At 37.4% G+C, this 24,806-nt stretch overlaps 1 protein-coding gene across 2 annotated transcripts in view; it reads right to left on the bottom strand.

The window, feature by feature from the left end:
- Window positions 1-4,285: 4,285 nt before the first annotated feature.
- LOC106877108 (uncharacterized) overlaps window positions 4,286-24,806 on the bottom strand; it is a 23,084-nt gene continuing 2,563 nt past the window's right edge. Inside the window, exons 3-14 of one of the 2 annotated variants that reach the window (XM_089337618.1) lie at window positions 22,689-22,858; window positions 21,488-21,660; window positions 19,540-19,681; window positions 16,196-16,290; window positions 15,214-15,451; window positions 14,377-14,525; window positions 12,959-13,109; window positions 11,023-11,163; window positions 9,866-10,030; window positions 8,756-8,840; window positions 7,047-7,092; window positions 4,286-5,574 (exon numbers count right to left, since the gene is read on the bottom strand). In XM_089337618.1, coding sequence (XP_089193744.1) covers window positions 4,300-5,574; window positions 7,047-7,092; window positions 8,756-8,840; window positions 9,866-10,030; window positions 11,023-11,163; window positions 12,959-13,109; window positions 14,377-14,525; window positions 15,214-15,451; window positions 16,196-16,290; window positions 19,540-19,681; window positions 21,488-21,660; window positions 22,689-22,858 — 2,830 coding nt within the window. In that variant the 3' untranslated portion in view covers window positions 4,286-4,299. Of the gene's footprint in view, window positions 5,575-7,046; window positions 7,093-8,755; window positions 8,841-9,865; window positions 10,031-11,022; window positions 11,164-12,958; window positions 13,110-14,376; window positions 14,526-15,213; window positions 15,452-16,195; window positions 16,291-19,539; window positions 19,682-21,487; window positions 21,677-22,688; window positions 22,859-24,806 lie in introns of those variants that run through there. The other variant, XM_089337619.1, reaches the window with a different exon arrangement.

The raw sequence follows: 24,806 nt of genomic DNA on the forward strand, positions 1-24,806 counted from the left end.
GAAATTGACTAGCCCCTTCCCCTGAAATTTCAGGCCTTGTGCCTATAACAGAAAGGATTATTATTATTAATATTATAAGGCGGTGAGCTGGCAGAATTGTTAGCATGTTGGACAAAATATTTATTGGTATTTCATCCGCCTTTATGTTCCGAGTTCAAATTATGGTTTATTTTGCCTTTCATCCATTCGGGGTGAATGAATTAGTACCGGTGAAGCACTGGAGTTGATGTGACTGACTTACCCCTGACCACAAGTTTCAGGCTTTGAGCCTATAGTAGAAAAGGATGATGATTATTATTATTATTATTATTATTATTGTTGTTGTTGTTATCATATTTGGTGCAATATTTAGAATAAATTACTTTTATAATGATTGGTTGGAGTTTAAATATGCTGTGCATGAGAAGACCAAATATGCTGTGCGTGAGAAGACCCAGCAAGACAAGTGAGACCATAACCCGTGGCCTTTACCAGGGGTGTAGCCAGCCCACTTATGCGTACCTTTCCTTCTTTGGACACAAAACCCTGCTTGCGAAGACCTGTTGAGGCAAGTGAAATCGAAAATTGAATCAAATTCGTTGACTGGCACCCATGCCAACCTTCCTTCATTGGACACTAAACTCAGCTTGTGAAGACCTGTTGGGGCAAGTGAGATCGAAACTGAACCAAATTCGATGACTGGCACCCGTGCCAGTGGAGCGCTAACAGCACCATCCGAGCGGGATCACTGCCAGAGCAGTGGTCTTGTTTCCAGCTTCGCCTTACTGGGACTCGTGCCAGTGGCATGTGAACAAATCATTGGACTGACTCCTGTGCAGGTGGCATGTAAAAAACACCATTTGAGTGTGGCTGTTGCCAGTACCGCCAGACTGGCCCTCGTGCCAGTGGCAACCAACAGAACTGAACTGAGAAAAACATCGCAGATGTGCATGCAGCTATGAGAGGAAATCATCGAATCACCATCCGGGAGTTATCAGAGGATGTGCAGATAAGTTACGATTCAGTTCAGTCTATTATCACTGAAGATTTGAGTATGAGATGCGTGTGTACCAAGTTTGTGCTAAAACTGCTTTCAGCTGACAATGCAGCAGTTTTTGGCTAGGCACAGCATTCCCCAGGTCCAACAGCCACTGTATTCCCCAGATCTCATCCCTTGCAATTTTTTCCTCTTTCCAAAAATCAAATCCTGCTTGAAAAGAGGATTTCAGGACGTTGAGAAATCAAAGTAAATGCAACAACATCACTGTTGATAATCCCAGAAAACAAGTTCCAGGAATGCTTCCATCAATGGAAACAGTACTGGATTAAGCATATGGCTTCCAAAGGAGATTAAATGCCAAATTGGTACATGTTGTAGTTTGGTCTTTATAGTACCAGATACTTATTGATCAGACCTCGTATACTTACATTGTATGCATGTATGTAATGGGCTTCTTTCAGATTTCATCTATCAAATTCACTCACAAGGCTTTGATCAGCCTGGGACTACAGTAGCAGACACTTGGCCAATGTGTCATAATATAGTGGGACTGAACCCAACTTAGCTATGTGTCTTTTAAATTTAAAAAAAAATCTGTTCATTTAACAAAAAATATTTTATTCACAAAATTTAGTACAAAAATAAATAAAATTTCATCATTCAAGCATCTACATAAATAATTTCACCCTTTTTGAAACCAACCTGCTTGAGGATGCCCTTGGTTTTGTGATACAAAGTTGCCTTAATGTGATTTACATTAAAATCTTCAATTTGGAATTTTATGTTAATTTATGTTCCAAATATCAGGTTTATAATGACAGAGGGGTTTTACACAACTCTTACTTGCTTTCCTAATTAATTGGAATGAAGTCTGTGTATGCAAGGTTGGCTCAGTAACAATTTGTATAGAAGAACAATCAGTTGTCTTTGGTATATAACTAGTGCTTGTGGTATTGCTCCTCTCTCCTAGAATTTAAACTGTAGAGGTGAAGTCACCTCTAATGGGATTTGAAACTGGAATCCTGGGTGTATGAGCAAGAGAGAGATGGAGGTGGGGGCTCAGTGATAAATCCCATTCAGTATTTACTTTTATTATCAGCTGTCTTAGCTTTCTCCTAAGTTTACAATGTATTCTTACTTAAACACAGGATTACAAATTCATAGAGACGGGGAATGATAGTCCAAAGGCAGGAAGAGCCAAAAGGAAAGAAGTGAATTGGTTTGAACTACAAATCACAGAATTAAATTGAAGCTTGAAAGGAGTTTACAGTTTGCTAGTTAAGTGAGGATGATTTAGTTTGACTTTATACGAATCAACAACATTATAAAAGAGAGTTATAGATAATTGAATCAACTACTGAATGAAATAAGTACACTGAGCCAATTAAGAAGCCACTGAGTGGTTGTTCAAACTGCTAGATATAGCAGCCAGATCTCCCTCAATTTACACTTTATCATCTCAAAAAGAGAAAGAGAGGATACATTAGACTAGAGGTTCTCAACCAGGGTTCATATGACCCTTGGGGATCCATATAAGATACTGTTGTTAAAATTTATGTGCAATAAATTGGTGATATTTCTACAATATGTAAAATACAGTAATCCTTTGCCATGTCGCGGTTCACCTATCACAGTTTATTATTTAAGCTTACGTTGATTCCTCTGTGGTGTTGTTTTGCATTCATAATGAAATAAATATATACAAATTATAAAAATAATTAAAAAAATATACAGTACAGTACTGTTTTTACTTTACAGATTTTCACCTATCACGGGGGAGGGGGGGACATAACACCCACAATAGTTGAGGGATTACTGTATTTCAGCAATTTTTTAATACAATTTCTAATATTTTATTATAAAACTATAATAGGATTCTTTTTTTTAACATGAAAGGCTGTCAGGGTCCATCCAAGTGAAATAGGAATCAAAGTGGTGTACAGACAAAAGACAAAAAAAAAATGGTTGAAAACCACTGAATTAGACAAATGTGGTCTGATGCATAGTTCAATTTTAAAAAATGACCATAGATTCACTTGATCAAGGCTGACTTGGGAGTTAATCAATGCCAATAATTAATCCTTATTTTGATGATCCTAACTGTATGAAAGGTAGCTTCTACTTGGAATGAAGATAGAGAAAATATACCCGAGGAATTTATATAACTAGGCAGGGATTTTACATCTTCAGGTGATCTTAGAATAAAAGATAACAATAAATTCTATCCAAAGTCTTTCTAATTATTGATTTCAGACTGTGCTGAAAGGGATTAAAAAAATTAATATCAATGCCTGACCAGCAGCAGCATCAAATTTTTCACTTTTGTTGTTGGATATGACTTTTTTTTCTTTTCTTTTTAGTCAAAATTTCTTTTTGTTTCATTTGAAAATGGTTTAAGATAAAGGAAATTAGCTAAATCTGTTTAGAATAGAATCGTTTCATAAAGACACAGGTATGTCAGTCGGTAGGTCTGCTAGATTAGGACATTTGGGTAGAGGACATAATTTGGAGGTAGAGTCATTCCTTTGTTTGTTTCTGTCACCAGGGTGTTGTTGCATAGACAAGAATGAAAGCCTTTGGAGAAGCAGTGAATAAACAACAGTAGCAACTTTAACATAACATATTGTCACTGCTTTTTAAGCATATTTTAAGTATATATATATATATATATATATATATATATATATCATCATCATCATCATCGTTTAACGTCCGCTTTCCATGCTAGCATGGGTTGGACAATTTGACTGAGGACTGGTGCAACTGGATGGCTACACCAGGCTCCAATCTAATTTGGCAGAGTTTCTACAGCTGGATGCCCTTCCTAACGCCAACCACTCAGAGATACTTTACAGTGTTGACCCCCAACTCTTGAAGGTCTGGCAGTCACTGTGAGGGGCCAAATTCTTGCAAAATAGGGCGATTAAAAAAAAAAAAAAATGCTGACTTTTATTAGCAACTTTTAAAATAAATTGCTGAGAAGAGCAGATGCAAATTTTTGGTATTGAAATATTGTTTCAAAAAGGTGACTCAAGAAGCTTTTGTTTAAAGAGACAAAAAAAAAAACGTTTAAATATTTAAACAGCTTAGAAGTTTTCTTCATTCACATGTGCATTTTTGTGTTTAGTTTCATTTGTTTTTGTGTTTTTTGCTCTTCTGTTAATCATCAAACATGGTCAGCAAATATAAGTGGAATGATTTTTTTGTGTAAATTGCAATATTGAAGCAAGTAGTTTTTACACTCAAATACCTTCCATATTGAAAACTATTTATCTGTAAAAAAATGCTGAAGATATTCAAATCTAATTTCTTTTTTAGTATTATTTTAAATGTGAAATTTCATTAGAAACATATCCAAGAAAACTTTCTGTTTTGACATAATCTAATGTCTCTGTTATTTGTTCTGTGTCTTGTATTTTATCCATTTCTTTATCTGGTCTTTGCAAAGAATCTGATGGTTTATGAACATTAGCATTTACAAGATTACAAGAACTTGTTGGATTTTGAGATATTCCTTGTCTTTCGTTTTGAATATTTTTGTCTTGAACCTCATCTAATGAAGATTCCATAGCCTCTACAACGTGTTCATGTGGTACATAACCATCATTACAATTCACTTTTACATGTTCTTTGTCTGTTCTACCATTAAACTTTGAAGTTCCTATCTGATCACTTTCTTTATTTTCAGTTTGTAAAATTTGTCCTTTCAAAGGTTTACTTTTATAAGAGTTAGTGCTTTCTTCGAGGAATCCTGAAATATAATCTGGTTCAGAGAATATATAATCTGTGATACTCCCATTACTGTTTGTATTTTTACATGGAGGAATAGAATTAGATACAAGTTTGTTAAGATCATTTGGTTCATCAACATAATCTGGGCTACTGGAAACAATATTCATCAAGTTACCATTCACACATGTGGGAACTGACACACTGAAAGAACTATCTGGTTCATCAACATAATCTGTTCTACAGGAGACATTTTCCTTCATGTTACCATCCGAAAATGTGGGGACTGGCATAGATAGAAGTTCACTGGAAGAACTATCTGGTTCATCAACATAATCTGTTCTACAGCAGACATTTTCCTCCATGTTACCATCCGAACATGTGGGGACTGACATAGATGAAAGTTCACTGAAAGAACTATCTGGTTCATCAACATAGTCTGTTCTACTAGAGACATTTTCCTTCATGTTATCATCCGAACATGTGGGGACTGACCCAGGAGACCTACATGACCGCCTATAATCTCCTGATGCATCAATATAGCCTGTCTTATTGGAAACATTTTCAATATCATCTATTTTACTCCATAGAAAGGCAGTTTTAACATTGATATTCTCAACATCCTTTGATTTGTCCAGAAGTTTTCCTGTCAGTTCATTAACTTGTAAATAATCAGGAAAATGTATTGTTGACTTTAAAAATTCTTGACTTGGAAAATGTGATTTTTCAGTCCCTGATGAATTGTCGAAACTATAATAACCTGATTCACCAGTTTGATGAAACGTGTATTTACTACCATCCATTAGCTGATTTTCACCCTCTTTAATTTTTTCGTAATTGTAGTCCAGATCAGTGTAACTGGGAACCTGTGAAGATCAAAAGGAAAATGACATACATTAATATATGATAGAGACATAAGGAAAACAGTGTCTATTGCTTTAGGAGAGGCTATTGTAGAAGCAGTAAAGGAAATTAGCTGAGAGAGAAGACAGCATATTTGGAGAATGTCTCCAGATAATGAATTTATGCCTATAAATTGAGTGACCTTTCTCTGAATGTGATCCAGAATGTGTGTGTGTGTGTGTGTGAAGCAGCCATGCTGTTCCACATGTTGAAACAGTATTCCGTTTTTTTTATGTCTCACATAGACTACATAGTTGTCCATGAATTATTGAAGGATATTGTAGCTCTGTATGTAGGTGTGTATGCTTGCATATTAGCGAGTTTGGTGGGGTGGAAAGGGATAGATCTGGAGGAGATTGTTTACCTGGTGGTGCGCAAGGTGAGAATGGATGAAGTCGGAGGCTTTCTCCATAGGAGTACTCTTGATAGAATCTTCAGGTTTGAGAAGCAGAAGAAAGAAGGATTCTGAAAACTTGATGGAATTCCTTTTGGTAAAGAACCAGAAGGACCAGCTGCATTTTGTGGCGCAAGAGAGATCGAGGGAAATATGATGCACAAAGGAATCCTTCATGATTTGGATACGGAAAGTTCTGTCACCAAAATAGGTTCAGTGTCTTGTCAGCCATGCTGAATCACCAGCACGTAAACAGCCAAGCCCAATCATCTCATGTCACTTTATCGTGGCTTCTATGATATATTATACGAGAAGACCTGTCAAGCCAAGTGAAATTGTAGTTGTGCCAGTGGTACGTAAAAAGCACCCTTTGAATGTTGGGCCTCATGGGGGCAATGACAAGTTACCAAGACCTTTGGCAATATACTGTGCTACAATCTTGTGATCATGAGTACAATACTTGAACAACTAAGCCAACTGTCTAAGGTCCCATCTTTAATCCCTTGCTTTTTATTCTAATCCACGAGACTAGATATCACTGGGAACTATTCTATGCTGATGACATATTTTTCAGTGCAAAATCTGCTAAAGAAAAACAGAAGTTTGAAACTTGGCAAGTGTGGGATTGAGTTAAAAAAAAACATGAAGCTTAACAAGACCTAAAGTAAAATAATAATTAGGAACAAGATCTAAGTGAAATAACTCCAAGAGAAGGATCCATTCTCAATGTGTGAGCCAAGAAGTAACAGTTGTAATTTAACTTTGTTATAATGAGAGAAAGGTCAAAGGTTGTGAATTGGCAGAATTGTTACCATACTGGACAAGAATGCTTGGCAGCTCTTTAAGCTCTGAGTTCAAAATGCTGTGAAGGTCAACTCTGCCTTTCATCCCTCCAAGAGTCAATAAAATAGGTGGCAATCAAGCACTGATGATCAAGATAATCAACTTAACCAAACCCCTTAAATTGCTGGTCTTGAGCCAAAATTTGAAAGCATTGATAAAGAAAGGATTATAGCTGAGAGCAAGCAGTAAATCATTTACCCTGTCTATTGTGGTAACTTCAATTGCTGTAACATACTTGCAGTGGCTGAAATAAATGAACAGAGAACATGACATTTATAAACGGCCATTGTTTTTGCATCATAGTCATGAAGGATTTGTGTTACATTAAAGAAATTACATTTATTGTTGTTGTTGGCACTCCGTCGCTTACGACGTCAAGGGTTCCAGTTGATCCAGTCAACGGAACAGCCTGCTTGTGAAATTAATGTGCAAATGGCTGAGCACTCCACAGACATGTGTACCCTTAACGTAGTTCTCGGGGATATTCAGCATGACACAGAGTGTGACAAAGCTGACCCTTTTGAATTACAGGAACAACAGAAACAAGAAGAAAGAGTGAGAGAAAGTTGTGGTGAAAGAGCCTCGTGGAGCTTTAGGGGTTTTCGCTCAATAAACACTCACAACGCCCTGTCTGGGAATCGAAACTGCGATCCTATGACCGTGAGTCCGCTGCCCTAACCAGTGGGCCATTGCGCCTCCACAAATTATGGCTATTCAAAAATAACAATAACATTCATCATCATCATCATCATCGTTTAACGTCCGCTTTCCATGCTAGCATGGGTTGGACGATTTGATTGAGGACTGGTGAAACCGGATGGCAACACCAGGCTCGTCTAACACAATTTTTGTCCTTGGGTAGCAACTGTTATTTCATATTTGCTTACCCCTAGTAAGTATGAAAAACAGCCAATATTTCCTTTAAACTTTGCTTTTGTTACATTTATTAAAAACCCAAAGAATCCCTCTTGACATATGGCTATGATGCTCATTCACTATTCCAGTATGAGAGACGCCCATACTGTCAACCACTAAGGGACATGCTCAAGTGGTTACAGTCAACCAACTGGCAAGCAAATCTGTGATACTGAGCAGAATATTTGTTATAACGATATTTCTGCTTCAGCAACTCAGTGCTGAATCTGTCTGAAATGTAATGGAAAATAGTCAGTTTCAAAACATTGTTGTCCAGGTCACAAAGGCAAACTTTGAAACGAATAATAGTCATTTCCTTTGATTCTTAGAGAGAAGCAAATAGGAAATAACACTTACTGACCAAAGACAAAACAAAATAAAAATTTTGTTTCACAGTGTAAACAATGACAAAATAATATAGGCACAATCGTGGCTGCCTCAGTTTCCATCTACCAAATTCAATCACAAGGCTTTGCTCAGCCTAGTGCAACATTACAAGACACTTGGCAAAGGTGCCGTGCAGTTGGACTGAACTTAACCTTGCATTGTTGGGAAGAAACCTTCTTAAACCACAGACCAAAAAAGAGATGTCTGCTACTGTATGGTGGTATTGTTTGCAAGCCTCCCAGTTGACCTCTGTTACAGAGATTCATAAAGATTCAAATGCTTCTGAACACCTGGTGCTAGCTTCCTTCCATGGAGACCTGTCTTGAGTATATGTTAGCCGGGGGAGAGGAAGAGGCAGAATGGGTAAGGTTGGGTAGTGGACTCAGCCCAATTATAAGCTGATCTTGCAATCTTTTAAGGTTGCTTTCAGTGCATCTTTGAATTTTTTTTTTTAAACAGGTGTACCAACATTGTAGCCTCCATTTGAAAGCTTAGAATAGGTTACATCTGATTGTTGACAGTCAGACAGTCCTGACAGCATGTATTGTATGAACGTGTGTGTGTGTGTGTGTGTGTAAAAAGGAATATAAACATTTAAAACTTACCTCCTAATATATATAAACAAGCCTGATGTAATTAATAGAACTGTCGCCAACAACATGAACGAATATAGGTAAATCTCACTCAAATCTGTAAAAGTAAAGATGTTCATTAGAGCATATAATTTTTGCACATTACCATCACTATTTGATGACCAAAATTTCAAACATTCAGATAAAAATTTCTCCCTTTATATTTATATACAATATTCTGTAGTTGTTTCTATTTGGTGGGAAGGGTGTATTTCTTTTCAGTGTTACTCAAAACCAGATTTTCCATTTCCCATATAAGTTAATTTATCTCAAGCTATTAGCATGAAAATTTGATGAACTTTACTTTAATAATTTTTGCTCTACATGAACTAGGTCTTCAACCATTTGTAGCCACATGGACTGGGTTGCTCACATATTAAATGTAACTGTCATTAACATTATGTAAAACTGCCAATTAGTTAACCAATTATATCTGTTATCTGCAGCCTTACAATATGTAAAAATAAAGTAGGATATGAAGTTTATACCATGGGTTTCATGTAGACTACCTGGAAAAGATAACAGGACACAGTTCCAATGTATCCTCCATTGGACACTATGATAGATTCATATAAAATTAGGTGTAAGGATAGATAAGCTTTGTTTTTGGAGAGATTAAAATTTTACAGTGTACTGTTTGATATGGTAATACAGAAGAATCTAAAAAGAGCCCTTGTAATTTTTCCTTCCATTCCAATAAGAGACAAACTAAACGACAATGCTGAATGATGTATAAACAAAATATTAGATTCTAAATCAAGGGTTCTCAACCATTTTTTATCTATGGACCCTTTGATTACTATTTTATTCTGGTGGATACCCATAGCCATTCAATGTAACCAGTTTTATAGAACCATGTTTCAAAATTCCAATTAATTTGTGTAGGTTGAACTACATAAAATGTTAGAGAAAGAAATCTAGAGATTTCCCAATACATACATCTGAAACAAAATATTTTCAGGGGTTCTGAAAATACTATTGTGGATCCCATGTTTACTATTTTATGGCATGGACCCTAAACATTTTATATGGACCCTGGATGAAAACCCTTGTTCTAGATATTCCATAAAGTATTCTCTTTACCTGTGTCTTTAGTTACTCCTGTTATGGTGTCACTCATTAGACTTAGTCCATGCTTTGTCTTCACTTGTATACATACTGAATATTCTGTGTCTGGTGATAGGCCATTGATGATGACAACATTTTCAACTGCTTTTGTCTCATTCACTGGAAATTCTTTCCTCTTACCTTTAAGCAATTTTTAAAATGAAGAAAGGACAACATTTTACCATTTCTTTATATTTATTTAGTCAGTCAGAGAATATCTTTAGGAAAAACAGGAATACCACATCTTTCATTTCTTATTTTCCATACCAAATATAGGTTCAAAGAATGATATCCAACAACTAGAACAACAGCAGCAATAAGATCAAGTGGTGAGGGAGATCTGTTTATACCAAGGCACAAGCCCTACTTCTCCCCCTCTGTAAGGGACAAAATGCATTTCCTTTTGATTTGGTTAGAATTTATTTTCTAAATGTTAGGTGTAAATGAAAAACTTTTGGTCTGGCAGGATTTGAACCTAAAACCATAAAGCACTCTATTGGGTGGTTGATGTTAAAAACCCATGCCAAAACAGACACTGAAGCCTGGTGTAATCTTCTACCTGGCCAGCTCTTGTCAAACCGTCCAACCCAATGCCAGCATGGAAATGGACATTAAATGATGATGATGATGGTGACAATGATGATGATTCTACTGTCACAACCACCATTCTAAACAGTGTTTCACAACAATAAGAACATCGACATCACCATCAACATCATCATCAGTTAATGTCATTTTTTCTCTGTTGGCTTGGTTGGTTCAACAGGAGCCAACAAACTAGTGGGCTGCACCAAGTTTCAATGTCTGCTTTGGTATGGTTTATACATTTGGATGCATTTCCTGTTGCCATCCACTTCACAGAGCGTACTGACACCAGAGTGTACCTTTTTTTTTTTTTTTTTACCTTGGCACCAGCAATGATGGAGTCACCAAGTACCTACAAGGTAAAACCTCTCAACTGAGTAGGGTATTGTATTGAGGGGATGGGAAAATATGATAGAGGAACAAGAGCAGGTGGCTTGCCCATTTAGAAAGAGACAGACAGACAGACACTGCTGAGGGCAAAGTGTGAGGTGAATATGAGAGAAAGTATAAGGAATGCAACGAGACAGTTAAAAAAATAGAATACTCACCATTTTCACAATTCTTACCCTCTGCATAATGCAGCACATAAGCAATGGGTATACCATTCCAGTCCGAACATTGCAGAGTAGGCCATGTAAGAGAAAACTTAGTTTCTGACCAATAAACATAAGGTTTCTGAGGTTTTATGGCTGAAAGAGTGTAAAATATTTGTTATTCTTACTTTTATTCTTATCATTATTAATATCACTATTAGCATGTTCACAGTTTTATTAATGATCGAAAATGGTATATCAAAACAACGAGAGAAACTATTGTTAAATGTCAGCAGTCAAGTAAATAAATGTATATACTCAGAACTGAAGCACTTGAAGAATCAGATACGGTTGTAACATATCAGTTGAAAATATTGTCCACATGATTGATAGATGTGTGTGTGTGTGTGTGAAAACACATACATATGGTGGTCTTCTTTTAGTTTTCATCTACCAAATCTACTCACAAGGTTTTGGTTGGCCTGCCCTAAGATATAGGGCAGGCCAAACAAAAGCCCTATATTTCATATTTCATTCAGCTTTGTGTGCAAGTAGCACAGGGCTTGGAATTTTCCAACGTTAAGCTGCATGGTATTGTCCTCAGCCCACCTGTATATTGCACCCAACTCCTGTTGCAGGTGCACAATATCTCCAGGATTCTGTATCCTCTAAGAGACTTTTGTATCATCTGCATAGCTAGCAAGGGAGGCTATCTGAGCAGCTGAGAGGATGTCTGAAAGGGCCACTATGAATAACATTGGCCCAAGACAGTGCCCTGTAGAACACTACTCACGATTTGTGTTTCCTTAGAGGTAGCTGCATTGGCCACCACTGCCTGACTTCTATCTTTTAGAAAGTCATGTTGCCATTCTCTAAGTTTTCTGACAATGCAGAGATCGTGCAGCTTGTGACATATCATACCATGGTTGACTTTATCAAAGATATATCACATCCACATTTGAGTTGTTAAACAGCTGCTTTAACACCCAAACTTTCTGGGTGTTCTATTTCAAATTTGATGTGGCTGTCAGTATTGCTGAAACTTTAATGTATGGCAATCACCTCCTCCCAGAACCCTCTCTCTACTGGATTTCCAAATCAAGATCACAGAGGAGGGTTCCATCTATACTAATTTTTACAAAAAGAAAAAGCAGCCAGTAGGAACCTGTTTGTACACTACAAATCAGCTCTGCTGGCCAGAGCTAAAGCTGCATATGTGCAAAATGAAATCACGTGCATAAGAGACAAATGCAACAAAACAACTGACAGAGGTATCAACAGCAAGTGATTCCTCAAGAACTTAGCACACAATAGCTATCAAACGACTGTAACTACAAAACATGAAAGTAGGCAAACCACACAAGAAGGCCCATAATCCCAAGTCTGAAAAGTGTTTCCTTAAACTGCCCTACTTTGACGGCAGAACATCTGCAGCTATACAACATGTGACCCGCAGAGAGAGACTCAACATACAGATGGTGCACACTGGTCCACCGTGAAGAAATTTCTCTCAAGGAATAATACTACAGATAGCATTGTTGGGTGCACACTAACCAATTGCCCCATCAATAATGTCAAAATATACTTGAGGGCCTAAGTGGTATATGAAGTAGTCTGCAGTAAATGTGGAGCATCCTACATAGAGAGCACCACCAGGAAATTTCACATCTGTATAAAGGAGCATATGCACAGGGACACTTCAATATAGAAACACCTTAGGAAGTGCCAAACCCAAGATTTTCAAGTAGCCATCGAGGCCATCCAACACAACAGGATCAATCTCAGAATCATGGAGGCCCTCCTTATAAACTTAATAAATACAGTTGATCCTATTGCAAACATCATTGTAATGTTAGAGATAGTAAGAAAGTTTTAACATATTTTTCTGACAAAACTTGCTACATTAGTCTGTTTAGAAGAGTATAACAGATTATAAAATTGGGATAATTACATTTTCTAGGCATGAATATACATTCTGCTTTTGTTAAAGAACTTCTCCCTTCTTCTGTGCTGACATGAGCAGCAAAAACAGGCAGTTGTTCAAAACTGTAATTTACCAAAACATAACCTTCATTTGCAACTGTAATCCATTCACCTTCATCCTAAAAGCACAATAAAATTTTAGGTAATTAAATTAAATAATAATTCTTTCTACTATAGGCACAGGGCCTGAAATTTAGGGAGAGGGAGCTAGTCATTATATTGCCCCAGTTCTAGACAGGGGTAATGTAATGACTAGCTGAAGGGATAAAAAGCAAAGTTGACCTCAGTGGCATTTGAACACAGCATAAGGAGCCAGAAGAAATGCTGCATTTAGCATCTCTGATTATCACTCACTCCCATTCCATTTGTTATCTTAGTCTGGCTCCATCAGCGTGACTGCAATGTCAAAATGCAGACACAAACACACACACACACACACACACACACATATGATGAGTTACTCTCAATTTCTGCCAACCAAATCCACTCACAAGGTTTTGGTCAGCCTGGGCCTATAGTAGAAGACAATGGTGCCACAGAATGGGACAGAACCTAGAAGCATGTAGCAAGAGCTACATGCAGAAACAATTAGACCAGCTCGCTGTCTTTAATGATTTTAAATATTGACACAAAGCTAAAAATTTTAAGGGAGGGGTTAATCAATTACAGCGACCCCAGTATTCAACTGCTACTTATTTCATTAAGCCAGAAAGGATGAAAGGCAACCTCAACAGAAATTGAACCCAGAACTTAAATTGCTATTACTGTCATTTTAACCCTTTAGCATTCACATTATTCTGTCAAAAGTAATGCTTATTTATTCACATTGTTTTGACTGAATCATGCATTATTTTGTAGCTTTCAAATTCTGATGAAGTAACTCTTAATTTTTAGAATGATATTGTAGGGTTGGTCTAAGAGGCCAGATCTGACCAGTTTGAATATCAAAGAGGTAGAATATTTTGGCCAGATATGGCCGGTTTAAATGCTAAAGGGTTAAAATGTAATTTGCAATCTGCTAAATTGGTAGCCAGGTCCATCCATCTCAGTTCTGAATCCATACATCAGAGATGCCCACAGTTTAAAGCTTCACCTATCTATTCTCAAATATTCTTTAGACTGTTTCTACTTTGAATACACTATACTACCAACTGATGGTTGATGGTAACCAAGGATGGTCACTGATTTAGGCACAAGGCCAGTAACTGTAGATGGGGTGGGTGAGTTGATACTGGTGTACCCCACCACCACCACAACCATCACCAGGACTTGAGGTGTTGTCATCTTCATCACAAAACTACATAAATTGAATATGTTGTAAACATTTATTAATGATAAATTTACATTCATGTTTATATGACATCATAGGAAGATGGATTTACTTACTCTGCATTCAATTTTAGAAGAGGTAATCTGATTCAGGCACCAAAACACAGTTACATTAACAGATTCCTGAGGCTGTTCAATTAACCAAGACACATTATACATTTTGTCACTTATTTTTGACACATAAACTGCTGTAGGCTTCCTTGGGGCTGAATAAAAGAAAAGGAATCATTAATAGCTGTTTTATATTATCTTCCTTCTGCATACATGAGTATGAAAGTTATGAATTAGCTTATGATTTAATATATGATTGTTAAGAATTAATTAAAAGGAGTACTTTAACTGTTTGATGACTTTCAGAATACTACTCGCAGTCATAGGATCGCGGTTTCGATTCCCAGACGTTGTGAGTGTTTATCGAGCGAAAACACCTAAAGCTCCACGAGGCTCCGGCAGGGGATAGTGGCGAACCCTGCTGTGCTCTTTCACCACAACTTTCTCTCACTCTTACTTCCTGTTTCTGTTGTGCCTGTAATTCAAAGGGCCAGCCTTGTCACACTGTGTCACGCTGAATATCCCCGAGAACTACGTTAAGGGTACACGTGTCTGTGGAGTGCTCAGCCACTTGCACGTTAATTTCACGAGCAGGCTGTTCCGTTGATTGGATCAACTGGAACCCTCGATGGACAATGGACATTATATGATGATGATGATGATGATGGTGATGAAGATGATGATGAGGATTCTCTTAACATTCTAAGGACATCTATCAACAGAAAATGAATCAACAGAAGAGAAGTACAGATGCCTCAATAGTTATCATTTAGACATTTCAAAAACTAATCAAATGATTCTAAAAATCTTCTAAATAAAAATAAAACTGGAAGATGTATTTACCTGTGTTTTTCACCTGTATAAATGCAGGTTGAGACATTCTTTTACTTTTGGTTACTGCCACAATGGAAAATGTAAGTGTTTGGTTCCTTGGAAGATCTTGAAACTCTTTATATAAAGAGTCAACTATTAAATTGTTTGAATCCAGGCATTGTTCAGTGTTATTAGTTGATGAACTTCCATCAATGTATTGGACACAGTATCCTGTTAGAATATCATTCCTGAATTCCACAGGTAAACTCTGTGAAAAAGACAAACATTAACAATAATGTTACAATATCCTTTGATTCATTCAATACTTTCACCTCCAACCCCATCTCTAACCATTTCACATTCTCATCAACTTATCTCCCCATCCACCTTTCCCAATTTTTTGTCTGTATTCCCTTTTAATACTCGCCATTTTGATTCTTTTAAAAAAACTGGCACTCCATCAGTCATGACCAACAATTGTTCCAGCTGATTTAATCAATGAAACAACCTGCTTGTGAAATCAACATGCAAGTGGTTGAGCACTCCACTGATATGTATACCCTTAGTGTAGTTCTCAAGGAGTTTAAGTGTGACACATAATGTGACAAGGCTGGCCCCTTGAAATACATGGGCAACTCATTTTTTACCAACTGAGCGAACCAGAGCAACATGAGACAAAATATCTTGCTCAAGGACACAATTCATCACCAGGAGTCAAATTCATGACCTAATGACCATGAGCTCAATACCTTGACCACTAAACCAGGCACCTTCATTTCTTTCCTTTTTTTTTTTTGTATTTTGAGAGTATTACAACACACCATTATTTACAGTAGCGATACTTTCAGACTATCAAGTACTGCATTAGTTTGCAATGCAACATTCAATGCTTACTATGATCAGATAATTTGAATAGGGATAAATGGTACAGTCTTTGGTACTCTTGTGCTGTTTCTACAACTCAATAGGATTTAACATTCAGTATATACTTTGAAAAAATAGTTCAATTTACCTGCCAGTATACTGTGATACATCTTTGGTTTGTTGGGTGGGGACAACTCCATTCATAATATCGAAAATAAGATGTTTTGACTGGATAAGGAATGGCTGGGTGAGAAAAAAAGATGAAATACATTGATTGGTTATAGAAGAGATAATATGGGATAAAGACATAGGGAATTTTTATGGGGATATATCATGTAACAAGACTTGCCAACTTAATATACTAGAATAGGAAAATGTGCACAGAAAAGATAATGATGCTGATGATGATGATGTATTGTATTGGAAACTCATCATATTTCTTTCTTTCAATCAATCAATCAATCATAAAATTCTTAGGATCCAATGGAATCAAGGTATTTAAATAACAAAGGCACCAAAATAGAGTTGGGAATAGCATACCTGTGTACTAACAGTGTGTATGGATACTTATAGACTTACTCAGCCCACCTGTATTATCATTTACATCTATTTATCTATCTCATAATCATTTAACATCCCTTGTCCATGCTGGTATGGGTTGCACTGCTGGCATTATATACATATATACATATATATATATATAATTTAGAGAAAAACCACTATCAAATAATTCAGTAATGAAGAATATAATTCATACCCTCCAGAAAATAAATATATCATAAACACCTTATTCTAAAATACAATAAAATGCATAAAAAATAACTAGTAAATGGTATAAGAATGACTATGCATGTTTCGTAGCTATATTTTCAAATAGATAACTAATAAAACTAATTCGATTATTAATTCTATTAATAATCAATGTTAATATTAAATGTTATTCGATCATTTGTTTATTTATTGTTAAAATAAGTATTTTTTATATATTCATTTGATATTTATTGTAAGTTACAATATGTAAATTGGTTTATTTTTATTATTTTTATTTCATTTTAGACCTAACAAGTGACTATTTTTGAATAGATTTAATTATAGATCGATTTGATTATATTGTATTGTATACATATATATAATACACATATGTGTGTCATTTTAACGATGCGTATTGTTGCACCTTGTTTACCATTTTTGTCCTTGTTCTTTTGCCACGTCATGTACCCAGTTATGTATCTATATGTACATGTGGATGAACGTATATACATACATGTACATATATATGCATATACTCATATATTGTTTGTATCACGACAGAACACACGCGTTACCTTTATACAGTAAGTTTTAACTATTTTTCTAACGCGACTCTCTCTATTTCTATCTCCCCCTCTCATTCTTCCCTCTACTGTTCTTCGCCTCTACCTGTCACTACTTCTCTCTCTCTCTCTTGTTACTCGTCCTTCGCCTCTCACCGTTACTACTACTATCTCTCTCTCTCTCTCTCTCTCTACCTCTCGTTGCTCACTTTTTTTATACTTCCTCCCCTCCTTTTCCCTCTGCTACTCTTTCTCTTCACACAGCCTTGGTCACGTGTGTGCGGCTGCTATTTCTTTTCGTTTTTGGAATCACCAAGCTCGCACGTACTTCTTTGCCCCTCCTGTACGTGCTTCACAGCGTTCGAGACATACACACTTCACGTCTGGCTGTACAGCCTTTTTGTTTGTTTATTTCACCGTTTCGTTTTCCTGTCTTGTTTTCCGTCCGCCACTACCCTCCACGAATACAATTTAATTTGTGTTTGTGGGAAGAACCATTTTAACGATGCGTATTGTTGCACCTTGTTTACCATTTTTGTCCTTGTTCTTTTGCCACGTCATGTACCCAGTTATGTATCTATATGTACATGTGGATGAACATATATACATACATATACATATATATGCATATACTCATATATTGTTTATATATATATATATATATATATATATATATACATATATTTTTTTTATGTTTCAGTTGCAAAGCTGAGGTCATGCTGGAGCACCACTGTATATACACATATGTGTATATATATATGTATGTATGTATGTATGTATGTATACATATATATAATACACATATGTATACATATATCATCATATATGTATCCAAACATATATTATATATATGTATGCATATACATACATATGTAAACATATACATTTATATATATATATATATATATATATATATATATATATATACAGATATAGATATATATACATATATACATATAACATGCTCTAGCATGGCCATAGCCTTTGGGCTGAAACATAGAAACACACACACACACACATCTTGGTTTCAAATTTTGGTACAAGGCCAGCAACTTTAGGAAGGAGTCATGTGACTCAATTCAGTCATGTGACTCTCTTATATAGAGAATTTGTGGAGTATAAAATACTGGATCCTAATATTGGCAATCACAAAGGCGGTGGGTTGGTAGAATCATTACCATGATGAAAAAATGCTTAGCAGCATTCTTCCGACTTAATGCTCTGAGTTCAAATTGTGCAAATGCTGACTTTGCCTTTCAATCTTTGGGGGGGGGTCGATAAAATAAGTACCAGTTGAACATAGGGGTCAATGTAACCAACTTAAAACCTCCTGTGAAATTGCTGGCCTAGCACTGAAATTTGATTCCAATATCAACAGTCACATATATTAGGTAATATAGTGAATTAGCTCAATCCCCAGTATTTGACTGCTTCTGTCTTTTATTAACCCTGAAAGGGTGAAAGAAAACATCAACTCCCACAGGATTTGGAAGTAATGTGCACAAAGCATTCTACTATTTTACCATGAAATACTGCTTACAGTGGAGGCGCAATGGCCCAGTGGTTAGGACAGCAGACTCACAGTAATAGGATCACGGTTTCGATTCCCACACCGGGAGTTGTGAATGTTTATTGAGCGAAAACACCTAAAGCTCCACGAGGCTCCGGCAGGGGATGGTGGCGAACCCTGCTGTACTCTTCCACCACAGCTTTCTCTCACTCTTACTTCCTGTTTCTGTTGTGCCTGTAATTCAAAGGATCGGCGTTGTCACACTGTGTTACGCTGAATATCCCCGAGAACTACGTTAAGGGTACACGTATCTGTGGAGTGCTCAGCCACTTGCGCGTTAATTTCACGAGCAGGCTGTTCTGTTGATCGGATCAACTAGAACCTTCGACGTCGTAAGCAACGGAGTGCCAACAACAACAACAACAACAACTGCTTACAAATTTTTGTACAAGGTCTGCAATTTCAAGGGAGGGAGTATGTTGATTACATTAACCCCAGCATTCAGCTGGTACTTATTTTATCGACCCCAAAAGGATGAAAGGCAAAGTTGACAATGGCAGAATTTGAAAGACAGATGCGACAAAACATTTTGATCACTGTGCTAATGATTCTGTCAGCTCATCACTTTCAGTCCACCATGAAATAGTAAAAGTGAAAAATTAAACAAACCAGTTTCTGTTCTCCAATATTTTACTATTGGATTGGTCCAAGAGGCATTTATCACAGATGGCCTGGCATCTGCTATGAAAGTGTAGTTAGTGAATGGTGTTAAGTCATCTAAATCAATACGTTTTTCAGTACCTAATTTTACCTGATATAAAAAAAAAAAAAAGCAGATTAATATTGTTACAAATCTCTAAAATATCAACACACACAAAACACACACAATTCTTTTCACACACACACACACACACACACACACACACACACACACACACACACACACACACACACACACACACACACACACACACACAAACAAACGCACATATATATACTCTTTACTCTTTTACTTGTTTCAGTCATTTGACTGTGGCCATGCTGGAGCACCGCCTTTAGTCAAGCAAATCGACCCCAGGATTTATTCTTTGGAGGCCTGGTACTTATTCTATCAGACTCTTTTGCCGAACCGCTAAGTTACAGGGACGTAAACACACCAGCATTGGTTGTCAAGCGATGGTGGGGGGGACAAACACAGACACACAAACATATACACACACATACATATATATAGGACATACGTAAGCTCGCAAGGAATGAAGCCAGTATGCTCCGTTGGATGTGTAATGTCAATGTGAATACCCGTCAGAGTGTAAGTATCTTGAGAGAAAAGCTGAACATTAGAAGCATCAGTTGTGGCGTGCAAGAGAGACGATTGCGCTGGTATGGACATGTGGTGAGAATGGAGGAGGATAGCTGCGTGAAAAAGTGCCACACCCTAACAGTTGAGGGAACCCGTGGAAGAGGTAGGCCCAGGAAGACCTGGGCTGAGGTGGTGAGGCAAGACCTTCGTACATTGGGCCTCACCGAGGCGATGACTACGGACCGAGACCTTTGGAAATGGGCTGTGCGTGAGAAGACCCGGCAAGCCAAGTAAGATCGTTGCCAGTGCCCCTGGACTGGTTCTTGTGCGGGTGGCACATGAGATGCACCATTTTGAGCGTGGCCGTTGCCAGTACCGCCTGACTGGCTCCTGTAGGATTTTCGAGCGAGATCGTTGCCAGTGCCCCTGGACTGGCTTGTGCGGGTGGCACATAAAAGACACCATTTCGAGCGTGGCCGTTTTCGTGCGGGTGACACGTAAAAGCACCCACTACACTCTCTGAGTGGTTGGCGTTAGGAAGGGCATCCAGCTGTAGAAACTCTGCCAAATCAGACTGGAGCCTGGTGTTGCCATCCGGTTTCACCAGTCCTCAGTCAAATCGTCCAACCCATGCTAGCATGGAAAGCGGACGTTAAACGATGATGATGATATATATATATATGTATAGATATATATAGATAGATAGATTAAGTCAATTATATCAACCCAGTGCATAACTGGTACTTACGTTATCAACCCTGAAAAGATGACAGGAAACATTGACCTTGGCAGAATTTGGTCTCAGACTATTTATTCTATCAGTCTCTTTTGCTGAACTGCTAGGTTACAGGGACATAAACAAACCAACACCAGATATCAAACAGTGAGTGGGGGACAGACAGACAAACATGCACACACATATAGTCAGGGGCATAGCTAGAGTAAATAGTATTCAGGGCAAGCATCAAAATTGCACACTTCACTCAAACAAAACTTTTTTTAATGGCTTAATTAGAAAATGATCTTGGCCAAAATTGCACTCCGCTCAAAGTGGCAGCCAGGGCATGTGCCCTGCTTGCCCCACCCTAGCTACACCTCTGAATATAATTATACCACACACACATGACAGGCGCCTTTCAGTTTCCATTAACCAAATCCACTCACAAGACTCAGAGCTATAATAGAAGACACTTACTCAAGGTGTCACACAGTGGGGACTGAACCTAAAACCATATGGTTGGGAAGCAAACTTCTTACCACACAGCCATGCCAAAATGAAAGTTTTTAAATGTCAACTCATAAAAATTGACTTACCTTCCAAGGTGATTTGGTTTCCCATTCAGACTGATACTTAACTCTGTACGTTGTGTAATACACATTCGCTGTTATCATAGAAGATGGGATTATTTCCAACTTTAGTGATGTTTTATAAGGGTCAGATGTTTCTGAAGATGAAATCTGAATGTCCAGGAGAGGGCGAAGACGAACTACAAAAGACAGAGACTAATATATATATGTATGCATATAGACAGATAGACATACATGCATAGATAATGTGTGTGTGTGTGTATGTATATATGTATATGTATATATATGTATATATATATATATATATATATATATATATATATATATATATATATGTGTAAATACAAATGTGTGTGTGTGTATCTAATATATAAAATAGAGATGTGTGTGTATTCGTTTATTATTATTATTATTATTATCATCATCATCATCATTATTAAGGTGGCGAGCTGGCAGAGTTGTTAGAACGCCGGGCAAAATGCTTAATGGGATGTCATCCATTGCTATATTCTGAGTTCAAATCCCACTAAGGTCAACTTTGCCTTTCATCCTTTCAGAGTCGATAAATTGAGTACCAGTGAAACACTGGGGTTGATGTGATCAGCTAGGCCCCTCCCCCAAAATTCAGGCCTTGTGCCTATAGTAGAGAGGATTATCATAATTATCACTACTACTACTACTACTACTACTATTACTAGTAATAGTAATAGTAGTAGTAGTAGTAGTAGTAGTAGTAGTAGTAGTGAGCTGGCAGACTCATTAGTACATCAGAAAAAATGCATAGTGGCATTTTTTTTTTTGCTTTTTATGCTGCCAAGGTAGATTAACTTTGTCTTCCATCCTTTCACAGTTGATAACTGATTAGCCCCCACCCACCTCACCCTAAAATTACTGGCCTTGTACCAAAATTAGAAAGAATTATCATTAATTTATCATTAATTAGTGGCATTTAGTTTGTCTTTACATTCTGAGTTCAGACTTCACCAAGGGTAACTTCGCTGTTTATCCTTTCAAAGTCAATAAAATAAGTACCATTTGCGCAGTGGGGTCGATATAATCGACTTGCCCTCCCCTCTCCCCAAACTTGCTGACCCTGTGCTAAAATTTGAAGCCATTGTTATAATTATTATTTTTAGATTATTTCTTTTTATGATCAAATGTGAAAGGTAATTTTAGCTTGTTTAATTAACACAATTAATATACTTACTCGGTATAGCAAATTTACGGTAGCATTTGATTTCATTCAGAATTTCATTTTTGGAGAATGTTAAATTGAAGCAAAAATGCAGCTTTCCAAAGGTTTCAAATTCATAATAAGTATCATTCTTAAATAATATACTACAAAGTGACCATGTCATATTGTATCGAGAAGAATAACTGAAAAACAAGAGAAATGATAATTATTTGCTAGAAATCCAGTGTTAACAAGCTGTCTATAGAAGATAATACAAAGATTAAAATATATATATATACACACACACGCAAACACACAAATGTATATCTTTCATTCTTTATCTTTTACTTGTTTCAATCATTAGACTCCGGCCATCCTGGGGCAGTACCTTGGTGAGTTTCAATCAAACAAATCAATCCCTAATACTTAATTTTTTGTAAAGCCTAGTTACCTATTCCATCTGGCTTCTTTTGCCAAAACCACAAGGTCATAGAGACAAACAAACCAGCATGAGTTATCAACCTGTAGAGACAAGCACAAAGACACACACACACACATAGATATATACACATATAATTTTTATACAACAGGCTTCATCAGGGCCGGCCCCAGGGTTGCTGGCATCCCGGGCAAGCTGAACTTTGGTGTGTACAAGCTGACGTCATGGGAATTTCCTTGTCTTTGTCGTGCCCTCTTTGGCGCCCTCTAGCACATGGTGCCTTGGGCAACTGCTTGAGTTGCCAGTACCTTGAGCTGGCCCTGGGCTTCATTCAGTTTAGAGAGGACAAACAAGGACAGGCAAACGGATTAAGTCGATTATATTGACCCCAGTGCGTAACTGGTACTTATTTAATCAACCCCGAAAGGATGAAAGGCAAAGTCGACCTCGGCGGAATTTGAACTCAGAACGTAACGGCAGACAAAATACCGCTAAGCATTTCGCCCGGTGTGCTAATGTTTCCCTTCGATAACATTGGTGGCATAAAGAAGTGAGGCTGGTATGCATGAGCGACTGCTGGTATGCATGATTGAATGCTGGTCTTCCATAAAAATCTTGCCCGGACTTGTGCCTTGGAGGGTAACTTTCTAGGTGTAATCCCATGGTCATTCATGACTGAAGGAGATCTTTACTAAATTGACATACACATAAAGCACCCAGCTTTTGTTTGTAAGTGTCATTGTGTTACTTCAGCTGAAAAAGTAGGCTTTTCAACACCCATTGGTATGACCTCCTACTTATGTGCTACTGCTGTGCCAATTTACACATTAACTTCTTTGGACTTCAAGTAATCCTTTGATGATTGTCCTGAATAACTTCCAGCATTCAAACTGTAGGATCCCTTTGTTTTGAGGCGTTGTGCTCTGACCCTGTAGAATGTCACTTAAACCAATATTTGTACCATTCTCTTTGCTGGGAAACTTTTACCTGAAAACTTGACTTCAAAAATTTTGCTTAACAGAACCTGTTCTCACAAATGCTTCCACAATCTCCACTCTTTCCACTACTGAGTACATTATCATCATCTAACGTCCGCTTTCCATGCTAGCATGGGTTGGACGATTTGACCGAGGACTGGTGAACCAGATGGCTACACGAGGCTCCAATCTGATTTGGCAGAGTTTCTACAGCTGGATGCCCTTCCTAACGCCAACCACTCCGAGTGGGTGCCCGAAGGCCAGTCAGAGGGTACTGGCAATGGCCACGCTCAAAATGGTGTATTTTACGTGCCACCTGCACAGGAGCCAGTCCAGCGGCACTGGCAACAATCTCGCTCGAATGTCTTTACAAGTGCAAGGAAGGCTACGCTGGGCACAATCTTACAGAAAATGCTAGAGATGTTCACTCAATGCAATCTTACAATCAACTAATGTGCTGAGGATAACCTAGCAAACAGCTGAGTAGTGGGCCATCCTTGTTCAGCTGTTACAAGCAGTCGAAATAACACAATTGGCACTTGCAAATAAAAGGCTAGGTTCTTTTTCATGTGTGAATATATTGCTGTGTTTATACTATGCTACAGAATGGGGCTACTTTTTTGTGTGCCACCCTGTACAATGTCTGAATAAGAGAAATAGTTGGTTATGTCTGGTACTACTTTGATTATCGATCTATTAAACATTTTATAAAGAAAAGACAGCAGATAAACATTG

Source organism: Octopus bimaculoides, chromosome 19 (genome assembly GCF_046866305.1).
Source record: "Octopus bimaculoides isolate indiv1 chromosome 19, ASM4686630v1, whole genome shotgun sequence".
Taxonomy (NCBI): Eukaryota; Metazoa; Mollusca; class Cephalopoda; order Octopoda; family Octopodidae; genus Octopus; species Octopus bimaculoides.